The 15391-nt window shown below is 38.5% G+C and overlaps 1 protein-coding gene across 1 annotated transcript; it reads left to right on the plus strand.

Moving 5' to 3' along the window:
- Positions 1 to 626: 626 nt before the first annotated feature.
- On the plus strand, positions 627 to 2594 carry LOC139712481 (uncharacterized). Its single transcript, XM_071624297.1, has one exon. It carries the CDS (start codon positions 627 to 629, stop codon positions 2592 to 2594), a length of 1968 nt encoding a protein of 655 aa, XP_071480398.1.
- The last annotated feature ends 12797 nt before the right edge of the window (positions 2595 to 15391 follow it).

A 15391-nucleotide genomic window follows, 5' to 3' on the forward strand; every position in this document is an offset into this window, starting at 1 on the left:
AGAATACGAACGAAGGTTCTTTTATATTATTACTTTACTATACAGTATTCAAAAAGTCCGCACGTGATGAAACACGCCCCGAGTCCAAAATTACAGCTTTGGAATAAAGAACATTTTATTTTCCCCTCCATTCTGGAATAATTTCACCAGTTCAACTAACTAACTAACTAACCATCTAACCATCTAACCAATGAACACATTATCTCACGGCTGTCAAGACGTCTTAATAATCCTATTTTACCCTCGACAGTTCATGATGCTGATCCCGTAGTCCTATACATGTATACCATTGTACCTATACAGATAATACAACTTCAATATAAAAACTATTCACAGGCTTCAAATTTCAGAAACTAATTAGTGATCGTTTTATTTCAGTTCAGTGTTGTTTTCTTTCTTTTTCCGAAGCCACGAGAATGTTTAATTGGAAAATGTTTATACATAATAATGTAAAGAAAGTAACCTTTTCTGCACAAATTTCCCATCTCTTTTACAGGTCTCGTTATGACGGATCTTCCAATTGCAGAGGAGTGACATCATCATATGCTTTATTGGCAGCAGCAGCTCGTCAGATCTCCGAGTCCATCTGACGTGCTTCCACCATCTTGTTACCACCAAGACAAGCAATGATCGGTTGGAGAGTGCCCCAAGTTGGGGCTGGTGCTTGGGCAAGGGTCTCTTACATAACAATCCTAGCCCTGGTTTTTCTCGAAGGGGGCGCACTCTCTTGTCCATCTCCGCCGCTCATTTCAAACTCCTCCACGTGCTTGCGTGGTTGCTGTTGTAACTATACCGTCGAACTAGTCAACTGCTCGAATCTGAATCAGAATGTGCAAATCGGTGTTATTCGTCAGAACGTACGGATTCTTCACCTCGATTGGAATGCCATGGACACGTTGGATAGAGGTAACTGTTCCGCACTCAGTAGGTACAAAAATCTGAAGATGTTGTCTGTCACGCACAACAGATTAACAACCATAAATGCAAATTGCTTTACAGATTTAAAAAGACTAACGACGCTCAATTTCAGTACGAATGCCTTGACCCAGATTCCTACAGCCGATGTTCCATATACAGTTCAGACACTAGATTTAAGTAATAACAGAATACGAACTATCAACCAGACAGTCTTTAAGTCTATGCCAAATCTTACTGCGTTGTATTTACATAACAATGAGATTACAACGCTTCCGTCAAAAATGGCATCGAACACAGTAAAGTTAAAGATTCTTTCTCTTCGGGGAAACAGCTTAACAACGATTTCACCCGACGCATTTGGACCCAATTTGGAGGAATTATACCTGGCCAATAACAACTTATCTAGCTTGGGACACAAGTGGTTAGTTGGTACTTTCAATCTTAGGGTCCTTGACTTCAGAAATGCAACCTCTGAACAGGACGCAGATTACAAGGTTGAATGGAAATATCCAGGATTTGCATCGAAACTGACAAAAATTGACCTGTCTTCAAACGGGCTTCGTTCAATCATCCCTACTGCTTTTGATTCGAACAACGCTTTGCAAACGATTGATGTGAGCTCTAATGAGCTTCAATTGCTGCCCAAAGGGCTTCTATTTGGGCGTGTAAATCTCACTACTTTTATCGCGCACAGCAACCTCCTTGTTAATATCTCCCGCTCCATCTGGGGCAAGAGCACAAGCTTGGAATACATCGACTTGTCCAACAATTCTATCACCCAAGTTAGCGTCGATGCTTTCCGTTCCCTCGGGATGTTGCGATACTTGGATCTCAGTGGTAACCGATTGGTGTCGGTGACATTTCTAGGTCCACGAGATCTGTCCCTGGAAACCCTCTCGCTGAATTGCAACGACATTGCGGAGGCTCCAACGCTGAACCGTTTAGCGAAACTAAGGATTCTACGCATGAGAGGTAATAGCCTAAGGGAGATCCCAAATTTACAGAACCTCTCTAACCTCGAAGAAGTGGATTTGAGTTGGAATAACATAAGCATGTCGGATATGGTAGCATTTGATGGATCACCTAGCCTCAAACAAATAAATTTAGAGGGGAACAACATCGTAAGCATCGACGAGAGTAGTCTGGAGTACCTTCCACGGGGACTTTTGATATTAAACCTGGTAAATAATTCACTGCGCTGTGACTGCAAGCTCGGTCTAAACGAGCGAACGCTTCAGAAGTACCAGTGGGGACTTTACATGGACGATGTCATGTGCGCGTCGCCTCAGCAATACAAAGGTATGTTGCTGACCAGTGTGCCACAAGCAATGATGTCCTGCCCGCGAAACGGGACGCCAGTCAAGTCCATTATCCTCCTCGCCCTGCTGGCTGGCATCGTGGTGGCGCTTATCATTCTCGGCTTCCTCTACAGCAAATACCGACGCATCAGCAGGACGAACTCGGCGAGGAGGAGGTCGTATCCTGTAGAGGAAAAATCGAGCGCCCTCAAGGATTTGGAGGAAGCTGGCCACTTGATGGCAGCAAACCGCAGCGCGGGGTCTTACCACAACCTGAGAGGGAGCAGGGACTTATTGGGGCAAGGCTCCGTAGCCGGCAGCTGCACAAAGATAAATGGCAGTGCAATTAAACCATTCGAGGAGGAATTCTATGTGTAGTCAATTTTCAATTATATACTGTCATATCTTATTGATGAATTTTATATCAAAGTTACATCGTCTTATCACGCGATAAACAGTTTCACACGCTTACTTTACGATATATGCGGGTCCGTAACTGGAATTATATGAAAGGTGGTTCAAAATGGGAAAAACTGGACCTTTCTGAGGGAGTGAAGGGACCGAGTGCATGGGGCACATTCTGGGAGGCGTGTGCTTTTTAAAGTAAAAACAAATTAATTTGTTATCTTTAAAAGTATGGTTTGACACACGTAACAGCCGTGAAGAAATGTCTCTGATCTTCTTCGTGCCACACTGAATTGTTCTAGCCTCTTCTCTGTACCAAGTTTAGCATCATCCTTGCTTGGATTTATGTCACTGAAGATGACAACCACCTCTGTCACGTTGATCACGTCCTGGTAATGAATGTGATGTAGTGCAAGAGACATTAGGTGAGTTAATGACCGTATTAAAAATGTTTTCACCAGGCGTGTAAGAACAGTTACAACTGAAAGGTGAGGGAGTTGGGCACCCTCCCTCACCCCAAGAGGGCGCTTTTGCATATTGAGAATTGAAAGTCAACAATCTGATGCTCACTAACTTTGAAAGTCAAATATCCTCGTCTACAGAAAAGGGGATTTAAAAAACCGGGGGGGGGGGGGTTCAAAACTACCCCTACCCCCAAGTTTTAGTCATATCAGAGGCTCCAAAGATATCTTGCTCAGCCATTCACTGGGAGTCAAGACACTCAGCCATATAAACCCCGATCAAAAGGGGAGGGGATCAACCATCGAGGTTATTCATACAAACGTGGATTTTATTTTTCTCTTAAAAATCTAAAAAGATAAAAAAATCATTCATCTGGTGCATTTGGAACTATGGGAAAAAGTTTCAGCCTTTTTTCTTTCTTTCTTTCTTTTTTTTTTCAGTTCGAAAGCGGAACTCCCCTAACGCCACCCCCTTCCCCGTTCCAGTTACGGACCTGATATAGATATAGATATAAATATATTATTATATATTATCTCAAACATCTCTAACAGTGTATGATAGATAGGGTGGATATGCATATCATTTTAACCATCATAGTTTGTGCGATGTGTAGTGAAGGAAATTCCTATATTTTGTATGAAGCAGCTTAGCCTTATGTAGTCATAGTCACTCATTGATCTCATCTCAAGCAATTCTCTTTTTGCTCTCTGCTGCTTCAGTCTGTGCGTACAGTCCCGTAACTTTGGCTCACAAATAGCGGAAGGCCTGATCAGTACGATTTCACAGTATCTGTCTTAATAGGGTTGCTGGGATAACACCATAATGTCGCGGTATCAGTCAAACACTGTCAAAGTTGAGAGAGTTTGGAACATATATTATGATATATTTGGCTTGAACCAACTTTTTGTTTTTAAAGTGCCTTATAAATGTGTTGTCGAGTTCTGTTTCATAGGAAATCATAGGCGTATTAAAGCCAGATTTTCACTTTGCGATATACGACTCTGAGCACAAAAATTGACGTAGTCACAAATAGTAACCAAATCTCATCTACCCCTATAGCCTTAGTTTTGTCCCATTTACTTAACTCTCGTGTCTAATATAACTGTCAATGAATATTCTCTGATGCCCAATCACCTTGTCAATCAAGGATTTTGTGCAGTAGTTAGACGTAATGAAGTGTCCAATTATGCAGAAACATTGTATCACCTGCTTCTAGATATTCACTTGGCATTGACATTTTGGTTTGTAGAAACAGCCATGTTCGAACTCTTATCTAAACACAACTACAGGCCCTACATTTTCCCAATGCTAGTGATTGTGATGTATGATATTTACATGATATGGTCACCGATTATCTCAGTTTTACATAATTACCTAGGTGCATCTCACACCCTTCTTCCGCGATGTATTTCTGGAGGGCTCAATCAATGTCAATGAACGAATAAGTTGATCATACAGTAAAGTAATTGTTCGTTAAAGTATCTGCGTCACAACATGTCAAACTTCATTAGAAATTCAAATGTTCAATATGCATTATAGTCAAATGGCTTTGGAGTTAGTCAATAAGAATGCACATAAATGTGTCGAATGAAGTAATTTTGTAATTGTTGCAATACCCATGGAATTAAAGGTATTGATTGCTTCGGGTGATCTCGTGTTGCGTCCATAACTCCTCTGTTCAATAAACATTCGCGGAATGCTAACAAAATGGCAGTTTCTTAAGAAAAAATGCACATATGATTATATCAAAAATTAATGCTATAGATCGTCTACTAATGGTGTCAGTCTAGGTGTCGTAGACGTTTGAAAATGACTGACACTAAACCGGCAACACTGCCCTGAGCCTATTTCGAACTTTGGCAAGTAAACCAATTATTTGCTGGTTAACTGTTGTCTCTCACTGTGGACGCTCGGGTTAACACTGCGCATGCAGCACAGACGTGAACACCTTCGTGCTGTGCAACAACGATCCTTTCTTGCATTTCATATCTATATTGCTTGAAACCAAGATTATCGTCATACCACCTGTAAAGTTTCAACTTAAACCAAGTTTAACCAAACAATGTTTTGCGCTCTCGTTCTGTAGTTTGGGTTTACGTGGAGTACTAACTTTTTTGTGACAATCTCCAGGTTGTTTGGAAACCTGAATGTGACTTTGTTAAGCTGTAATACAGTAGCAATTTTGGCACGCTAATAATTACTTTGTTTAGACTGATAGCGGCTGTACAACTATTTGCTATGTGTTCCTGAACATAATGTTGAAGGATATCCTCCACAATATAGATGCATCTTACCATTGTTCGTCTTTGTTTATCTCGAGCGATCCGGAACTTGCTCAACAAGAATTATAGGAATGTAGCTCAGTCAGCCATTTGTATTTTTGATTTTAACTGTGGAAGCAACATTATTGTACCTTCTTTTTTTTTGCGGTTTCTGCACCAGTTCAATGTATACAATGTCAGTGTGGGCTTTAACTGAATTAAGAACGAAGTGAATGACTAGAAATATACATATTTTTGTGTGTATAATTATGTAGCACATTTATATAGTTATTGTGTCTATCAAATTACTGTAAACCGTATCAAGGCATATCTCGTAAGTGAAGTATTGATTTGTTTTGCGCAAAGACGTGTTATGAAGATATACCTGGATGCTTCGATAAGTACAGGTTTATCGTTCCACACTGTCTCTATTTAAAGTCAACGATAATCCACTTCCGTGATCTATTGATACTCAGCTCGATGTTGCAGGCAATGATATTGGCACGAAAAGATATGAGAGAAAGTGAAGAATCCTGTCTTTAGTGCTGCTTGTAGCGCAGCGACGACAAATCGGATGGGTTTTTACGCATGTATTTTCAACGCCTCGAGGTGTAACCGAGAAGTCCTCGGTGCTAATGAAGAATTCTAGTCAAAACGGTCGTCATAGATACAATCCCTTAAGGTCTATTTTTGGTGGGGTTTATATGTATGCGACAGCCCTCCCTCCATCTCCCTTTCTTCCCTCCCTCCCTATCTATCTCTCTCTCTCTCTCTCTCTCTCTCTCTCTCTCTCTTATTCGTGAAACAAGGTTACAGTCTGACGGCTCGCTCACCATTCTCATAGCAACAGTTCTAGGCATCTCGCAACATATTCCAATGCAAGAGTGCCTTGCAGGAGTACACAGTACATGTATCAGTATGCAAGTCATTAGCTTTATGTGCAGTACATCGTGTCTGTCGATGGCGTCGGATCTACCAGCTGGTTGGTGACCAACGTCTTGTAGATGTCTTCTCGTCTCACTGGTATAAAAACCATCAACCCTCTGCGGGCTTGTAAGAAGGCCAGCCAGAGTAAGTCTGGTCTAGAGTTTAAGATTGCCCCTTATAACATAAGCCCCGATGAGAAACGGAAGTTCCATACACTGTTTATCTTTATTACTCATCCATCTTGAAATGCCGTCTACTATTGACTATGAAGACAAACCTGATACATAACACTGCATGATATCAAACACCTCCAACCTATTCTATTTATGACGGTGGTAATTTGCCACGCGCTTTGTGGGGTCCGTTCATGCACGCGAGTTTTGCCTAATCAAAGAGGAAATCCACCCCAAAATGCAAATAAAGTTAAAAAGAAAGAGAAAAATATTCCCTACAGAGCGATACAAAAATGACAAAAATCAGATAAGAAATAAAGAAGATATAACATTTCGAAATTTCACATTTTTTCTGAAAACATTTCTTGACCAGTCCTTATGAATATTCAAATCGACAAGTTGATGATGTCATGCTCTCATAATTTCTTAGTTAATTTATAAACAGAAATGACAAAAATCTTATATTTTAGCTGTATAAATATAAAATTTGTCTGAAAAGCACCCAAAATGAAGAAGAATGAATATTAACTCTGGTATATCTTTGTATGGAAAAAGTTTTCTTAATATCATATATATATATGTATAAAGGGTCTAGGGCAATTACCCCCTGGGCAATTACCCCGCACCCTTCAGCTAGCCCTAATCCTAATCCTAATCCTGAACCTAACCCTAACCCTAACCCTAACCCTAACCCAAACTCCTAACCCTAAACCTAACCCTAACCATACTCTTTACTCCAACCTTACCACCAACCAGTATTTGGCGGGGGGGGGGGGGGGGGGGGGGGGTAATTGCCCTCTGGGGGTAATTGCCCGGATACGATGTATATATTAAAACATAATGAAAGATCGTGAGGGTACGACATCATCAACTCGCTCATTTGAATATTTATAAGGACTGGTCAAGAAATGTTTTCAAAAAATGTGAGATTTCAAAATATCATATCTTCCTTTAACTTATCCGATTTTTTTTGTCATTTTTGTATTATTCTGTATGGAATATTTTTCCCTTTCTTTTGAAGTTTTTTTTTTTTTTTTTTTTTTGGGGGGGGGGGGATGTATTTCTCCTTTAAAGACGACATAATGTGAACCCGCTAACACAGTGGCCCTATTGTGACTCTACAGCATTGTTATCAGAAGAATAGGAACATTCAAAAGACCTGTTTCATGACGAACATAATGGCCAAGGATACCTCCCGCTCTGCGGTGAGGGAAAAACATGGCAAACTGATCGAGCTTCGTAAACTGCTTATCATGCACATGACGAAAACAATGCATGACGGAATTGACACGTGAAATGGGAAGGCCATTTTGTAACTACATGTATTTTCGTGTGTAATATATTCGAACCATGTCTGAAAGAAAGAAAAAAAATCTTTGTTTGCTTTGACTTCTTATCTACACATGCTACATGATTGTGAAGAAGTTAGGCTACAATCATAGATACTTATCAATTTTTGCTCTAGCTCTCGACGACAGGATGGAAGACTAACTTGAGTCTATCATTACCTATTCTTACAAAGTACAAACAACATGAAAAAAATATTTTGTTGTCCCGTCTGGGAGACAAAAAAAAAATATCCATGCACATCCATAATGTCTGAAGAAAGAAAGAAAAAATCCAAAATATAATCAGACCGTGCTACTGAGTTTGGTTCTTCAATCGTGCAGAGGTCTTCGTATACTTGATTGTTTGTTTGTTTCTTTGTACGACGTTTTGAATCAAATTAAACAAATTAGACAAAAAATGAAGATAAATGGTATTTCCATCTGTTATATTACAAACTAAATTCCGTCTAATGCATCAGAATTGACTCTTTAACATTAATCGTATTATAAGAAAGTGATGACCTCAACATCAGACTACTTGGGACAAGATCCCACAGGTTACTGGAGTATCCTTCTCATTCTTGTGAACACTTCAACATAGACTTACTATAGTACCTACATAGCTAAAAGTTTATACGAGATTTCTATTGCACTTTGGACTGTAAACCACAGTTACCAGTAGAGACTAAAACGTTGCTTTACTTTGAGCACTTTGAATTACAGTATTGTTCCTTTGTAATTCCAACTGATAGTGACATTGTGATATCGATTGGTTACAATGTATAGTAGAAATATGATCACGGTGGGCTAAAACAGCAGAATAGGGTAGCGTTTAAGATGTTGTAAGTATTTGGGTTTAGTAGTATTATATGGATTTTACAGAAATGGTAACAGTATGGTTGCAGCTTTGGAGCTTTGGTACTGGAAGAATATGTTGTAGCTGTCGCAGTAACATCAAAGGAGAGAAAAAGAGAAGATCTTTATCTGTATACTATGACAGTTGTAGTAGAAGCTACACAAGGTTACAATATCTCTTAGTCACAGCATAGATAGCATCTCATGTAAAAGTATGTAAGCAGGGAGATGGAAGAACTCTTCCACCTCCCTGATATAAGGAAGTTTTTGATTGGCCATCGCAGCAATATCAACATAATTCCACATGATGCTTAAAATGAATTAATAAATGAATACATGAATAAAAAAGCACGTCTATCTTGCCTTATCCAAAGAGTGCTGAGCGTCGGAAAAACATTCTTTTTTTTTTGGTGAAATATTGTTGTTGCTTTTATCATTGTCCAACCGACATCGTTTACTTTACGACTATATTTTTTAATGTGCCGGTGGGAGACATTAAGCTAACTCAATATATTCAACACTACGAACAGAGACAGAGAGAGACTGAAAAAACCGGAGAAATTTTTTTCTCATTTTTTAAGTGGACCCTGGCTCGAAATCGCAAAACTGTGAAAATTGTATACTTTTGTGTGTTTTTTTTCTTTGTTATCAGTTTGCTTTGCTTGTATGGGTTTCAAAAGCACCTCGTCACACCTGCAGACATTAATAATCATGCACTGCAATCATCAGCAGAAAGATAAACAGTGTGTGTGTATGTATGTGTGTGTGTGTGTGTGTGTTTGTGTTTTCCCCTTGATTTGGTTTGGTTTGGTTTAATTCTGCATTATTTTTCTCCAAGTACAATTACAAATCAATACAAATTGATACGGAATATGCGAGTAAAAACTTACAAATCAATAAAGGAATTGTCAATTTAAAAACAAACATCATCCCTAAAACGTAAGATACGAACATATAAATTCAAAGCAACCTCATATAGTACATACTGTTATACTCGAATATGACAAATAAAATGAGAGAGAAATCAATAAAGGGGACCATGATCATAAACAGAGCATGACGTGGTAGGCCCTATCATGTACGATTACACTATCAATAACTGTCAGTCAGTACAGTACTGACAGTAGCCTACACATATTCCTGTAAAGAATACAGGTTGCGTGCCTGTGAAAAGAAAGACGCAGTATCATATTATTTACTACAAAGGTGTATTTGTGTGCAAGTGACAATGTAAGACACTGTACATTCTATGTGCAATATTATATCTTAAGTGTAAGGTGTGCACATGAATGCATGATGTAATATGCAAATAGATGCCTTTGTCTTATCATTGACAAAGAAAAGGACGGAAGAAAATGGGTGAAATGAAACAACATGTTGTTATGGTTCAGGGCTGACCAAGACTCGAGGGAAGCAAAAAAGTATAAAGAACGAGTGTGTTAACCGAGTACATTTTTCGATAACAGATACTTTCTTAGATAGGCCTTAAAAGAGAGAAAAAAAGTGAAATACACTGCTTTAGTTGACCGGATATGTTGTTCCACACGTCGGGTCCGTAACATCTGATTGATTTCTAGATTTGTACATCAACACATTCATGAAGAAATGAGAATGTAAGAAAAATGATCAATGAAAAGAATATTGATACTACCACCACTGGTTGCAGTGCTTCCTTGTAACATTTACAGACAATACATGTACATTATACATAGGATAGACAACTGCTTAGATTACTATTGCTTCTTCCGTCATGCTTATAGCTAAATACGTCTACAGGGAGCATGCTCCTAGTTGCGACATTAATTTGTAATATCCCCTTTAATGTCAGAGGTTTGTGCGACATGTTATTGCCCAGAGGTCATAGAGCGATGTACTGCAAATTTTGATTCATGATGCAGCTGAATTTCAATGTAAATGAGCAGTGGGCAGTCAGGATAAGTTGATGCTTAATATGTTACGTTTGACGTGACTTAACTCGTTAAATTAAAACTTTGTAAAATATTCGGCTTAATGATATCACTGAGGCATATTTTTTTTTCTTTTTGGTTCCCTCAAGGGAGCACCTTTTAACTATTTAAACTAGTCTTCAGAGTTACGATGTAGGGAATGCTTCCGGTCCGCTACATCTCAAAGATATGATGGTGGCTCTTCAGGATGTAATTCGAAGCTCATATATATCTTATGTCTTTATGAGCTTCATGAGACTGATGAAATATATATAAGTCGTTGTCATATAAGCAAGAGCTTATTTGTCCTCTCGAGCCATAGACCTCTTCTTATTGATTGCTTTAAAATGAACCCACACAGCAAAAGGACCGAATTGTGAAGGAACGACTCAAACATGTGATGTTTACGTGTTACTGAGAGTGTTTCATGTGAGAGTGAACAGAGCGATAGAGTGTTGGGCACCCGTGGGGTTCCTAGCTCATTAGGGCGCCTCCGACCTCGTCATCCGCGATTGGATACGGCCATTTTTATGTGTGACTCGCATTCTTATGCCAAGAATCATCTCCAGATCTCTCACATACTTTAGTGGGGTAAAGTCCAAAAGGAGGTAAAGAGAAAGGTGGCGACCGAGCTGTCGCGAGTGATCAGATATTAGGTGTTTAAAATGTTAATGTGTGACTCTGAAAAGCTCGTAACCTCTCGCCTCGACTGAGATGCCGGTGCTTGTCAGAGATATTGGTTTGTCACCCTATCGACTTTGAAGGCTCGCTTCATTATCAGATGAGGTGCTAGCAAGGGCAGCTGAATTCTCTTGGCAGACGACAATCGCTGAGGTACGTGGTGATTTGCTATCATGCACAATGCGGATTGCAAGATATAAAATGCCAGAAAAAAAAAGCAACAGCGGCAGCAAGAACCAATGGAGCAGCAAAAACGACGACAACGACAACAACAACAACAACAACGGAAAAACAAACTGGGACCTGCACACAAACGGTATCTTTTCGTATAATATCGCCCTGGGAAAGTGAGGTTATATGGAATATCATTATTTGTGATTATGTCCATGAGGCAGCTCATACGGATCCAATTATTATTTGCCCTAAAAAAAAATACGTCTAAAATTAGCACTCAATGAATTGCGGAGAAGTTCAAGAATGTTTTTTTTTTCGTATTAGGCCTATATAAAGGCATTCCTTCATAATCATAAACATGTACTGTCTTTTATATAATAACGCAAGGAAAAACCCGATGATTGTAACGGGCTATATAAGAAACCTAAAGTGCGGAACTGGCACGAAATTACGCTGTTTTTATTGATTTGTAAGTTTTATTGGTTTTTTTTTCTTTCAGATGACAACTTTTTGGTTGAGTTTTTCTTTTTCATTTATTGTTATTGTCGTTTGGATGTGAAATAGTGGCGGATCAACAAAAGAAAAAAAAGAAACGGGGGGGGGGGGCGGGAGCACATCCCTTTAATTTTGTAGAGCCACCCCCCCCCCCCCACCCCCATTTATGGAATTCCTGGATCCGCCCCTGGTAAAGTGGTGTCAGTCGACACTGATATGATTCGGTGCACTTGGATGCGATCTGGTCACAATTAGTCAATTTGAAGTAAAACTGTTTTTTTTTTTCGATCAGGTCTCGCATTCAGATACGATACAGTTTGGTTGTTTGTTTGCTTGGTTTTTTTTTTCTTTTTGGCGAGCACCGGTAGTGACTGCATGTGTGTGTGTGTGTGTGTGTGTGTGTGTGTGTGTGTGTGTGTGTGTGTGTGTGTAAATGAATACATGAAGCGTATTATGAAGAGGAATTATCAATATTAGAAAAGCAAGGTGTTTATTATTTTATTAGAAAAAGAAAAGTGTGTCATGAATGGAGGGCACTCTACTGGTTATTTCAAAATCAAGAGAGGTGTTAGGCAGAGTGATTCCTATCTCTGTATTTTTTGTTTTTTGTTTTGTTTTGTTGGTTTTTTTTTTTTGGTTAGTCATTGAAACACTGGTACAAGTAGCAAGGAAAGATAATACTGTTTAAGGAATATCATGTGGGGAAAATGAATGCAGATGACATTTTGTTCTTTATAAGAGACACGAAATCCTTAAACAGGTTTGAATATGTTTTTGGTAAATTTGTAAAATGAGTGGTTTAATAGTTAATAAAAAAAGATATTATCATTTTTATTGTTTTGATGATGGGCAAGGATATAGAAAACCGTAAGGAGTTACAATTTGGGGGTGTATCCGGAGAGATAATAGACAAAAAAGTGTGAATTGTTAAGTAATATAAAGTAGAATAACAAATTATTTGAAAGGCGTAAACAGCATGACTTAGCACTCATGGGTAAAATCCATCTGTTCAAAATGTATGCATTATCAAGGTTAAATTATGTTTTATCATTTATAGAGGTTCCTCAGTCAATATTCTCAGAATTGGATAAGATGATTTTTTAATCATAGTGGAGTGGTAAAGACCGTGTAAAAGTAAGATCATGTATCAAGATTTTGCTGATGGGGATTGCGAATGATGAATTTTATGTCGTCAAACGTTAAAAATCCACATAATATACACATGAAATAGACATCCGCGTTCATGAACGCGGACGTGTATGTATATAAGAAGTGTATTGATATCTAGAAATTGTAATTATAATTTGGAGGTTTTTATGTTGTCGGATGGTTAAAAAATTGAGTATTGGTAGTTTATAATTGATTAATTGAGGACGAGCCTCAGCACAGAAAGCCCCCCCCCCCCCCATATACACACACACATAATACACCTGGTCACAATTTTACACAGACAACATCACAAGACCGCACTCAGCAGTAATACAGTAAGTTTTGTTCCGTGATTGTATTTAGTAATATCATGTTCGTTTGTTATTTGGTCTTTGTTAAAAATGTGTTGTAATTTTGTGTGTTTTGTATTTATTGTTATGTTGAGTATATATTTGAATGTATAATAATAAAGGTTAGTTAGGTTTAGTATGATTATGGTTAATTTTGTTAATATGTTGTTGTCATTGTAGATTCTGAAGAAGGGCATTTCGCCCGAAAGCTTAATTAAAGGGGTGCTACCCAACGTCACAGCCACGTCTCTGTGCAAGTTTTGTTGCCAATATATATATATATATATATACACAACTTGTACATATATATAAATACTGTAATAATGAAGCGTACTTTAAGTTCAAATAGCACTAACTAGTAAGGAATATGGAGGTAATATGAAAAAAAAGAGTTTTGCAATTAGCAAGTTACACACACACGCACACACACACACACACACACACGCACACACACATGACATTCAAGCAAACACATACACAGACACGAGCACAGACACAGAAAAATCCATGCGAACCCGAACTTAAATTCGACCGTTCCAACTTTTTGTAACTTAATTTTTCATTTCAGCAGGAAGGGAATTCCACATTTTGGGTCAACAGTAAACAAAAGTATTTGGGGCTAAAAATAAAAACGCTTTAAGGGTAGATGGATCCAGCTGGACTGTCTTGAGGGGTACTTATGTATTGTGTTATCAAAAAACAAATATTATCTTAAGTACTGGCGGAAGATTGTTATGAAAGTTGTACATGAAAGACGAGTTGCATCTGGTATATATCGGTGATTTTAAGGAGTTAATTCTGAATAAACACATTATGAAAGTGTGTATAAATAGACATAATTATGGTTGATTATTCCAATTTTTTTTCCTGTAGCAATAAAGTTCTGTTGAGTAATGCTGATGAAGCCAAGCTAAAATACATAGGTAACGTACATAAAAGAATAAAAGAAAAGTTATTAAATTTGCCGTTGGCAAATTCGCTTATGCCAAGAGACAGTCTTGGAGTTGCGTGTTATACAATCCCATTGTCAAAAAAAAAATACTTAACATAAAAAACCTTGTTTTTGATCGCAAGGGGCAGAATTCTGGCCAAAAGACGGACGCTCATCCACATCATTTATCTTGGCAAACATGAGCGTGTGAGTCCTTTTATTTGCACTTTTTTTTGCACATTTCATAATGGGTGAATTAAATCGATAAGATAACCAAAGAGGCTCTTGCATAATCACGAAATCACCCATCTTCTTTTGAAAGACCTTGGAATGCACCTTCCTCTCGACTCAGCATAACTTGCATGTCTCAGTGATATTAATGTGACTCACAAAAGACATGGCAAGGGAACATGCAAGTTATGCCTGAGTCGAGGGGAAGGTGCTTTTAAAGGTCTTTTGTTAAACATTTCAGTACTTTAGCAATGATTGACAGACGAGGTCATCTTAAGAATATTGGTTTGGAAGGATTTTTTTTGTGGGCGTTCCCAAGTAATCTGAAGATATATAGAAGAAAAAATCTTTGAAATATATGGAATGATTCTAGTGTCACAGGAGAAATGTATTTGGTTTTTTGTTTCTATTTTATTAGAATATATACCAGTGAATAGAGTAGGAACAGTTGCCATTGCTGGTGTAGTATAAGTGCGTTGAAATGTGATGAAGCGCGATTTGTGTTGTAACAAAATGACGAGTGTGTTTTTTTATAACCCACTGCAGAAAGCTGTGTGGGGAATGCGATGAGACAAAAGCGATGCGACAAAAGGGTGGAATTTCCTCAGGTGCCAGATTCCGCGGGCGAGCCGTCCAGGGTTTCTATGTAGTACATTGTGTAGTTTTGTACATGATAGGGTAAGAATATTTTAAGTGTGTGACAGACTGAGCAGGGATGTGGTCGAAGGAGGAGTCGTAGCAGAACCTCGCCAGTTATTAATCCTTTTAAGCCAGTCTGGACCACTTGAAGCCAGGGTTCTTTTTCCT

The sequence above is a fragment of the Diadema antillarum genome, unplaced genomic scaffold (genome assembly GCF_040938485.1).
Source record: "Diadema antillarum isolate AM-2024a unplaced genomic scaffold, OU_Dant_1.0 seq00001811_RagTag, whole genome shotgun sequence".
Lineage (NCBI taxonomy): Eukaryota > Metazoa > Echinodermata > Echinoidea > Diadematoida > Diadematidae > Diadema > Diadema antillarum.

Coding starts and splice junctions, on each gene's coding strand:
- LOC139712481 (XM_071624297.1), top strand. CDS start 627: ATGATCGGTTGGAGAGTGCCCCAAGTTGGGGCTGGTGCTTGGGCAAGG.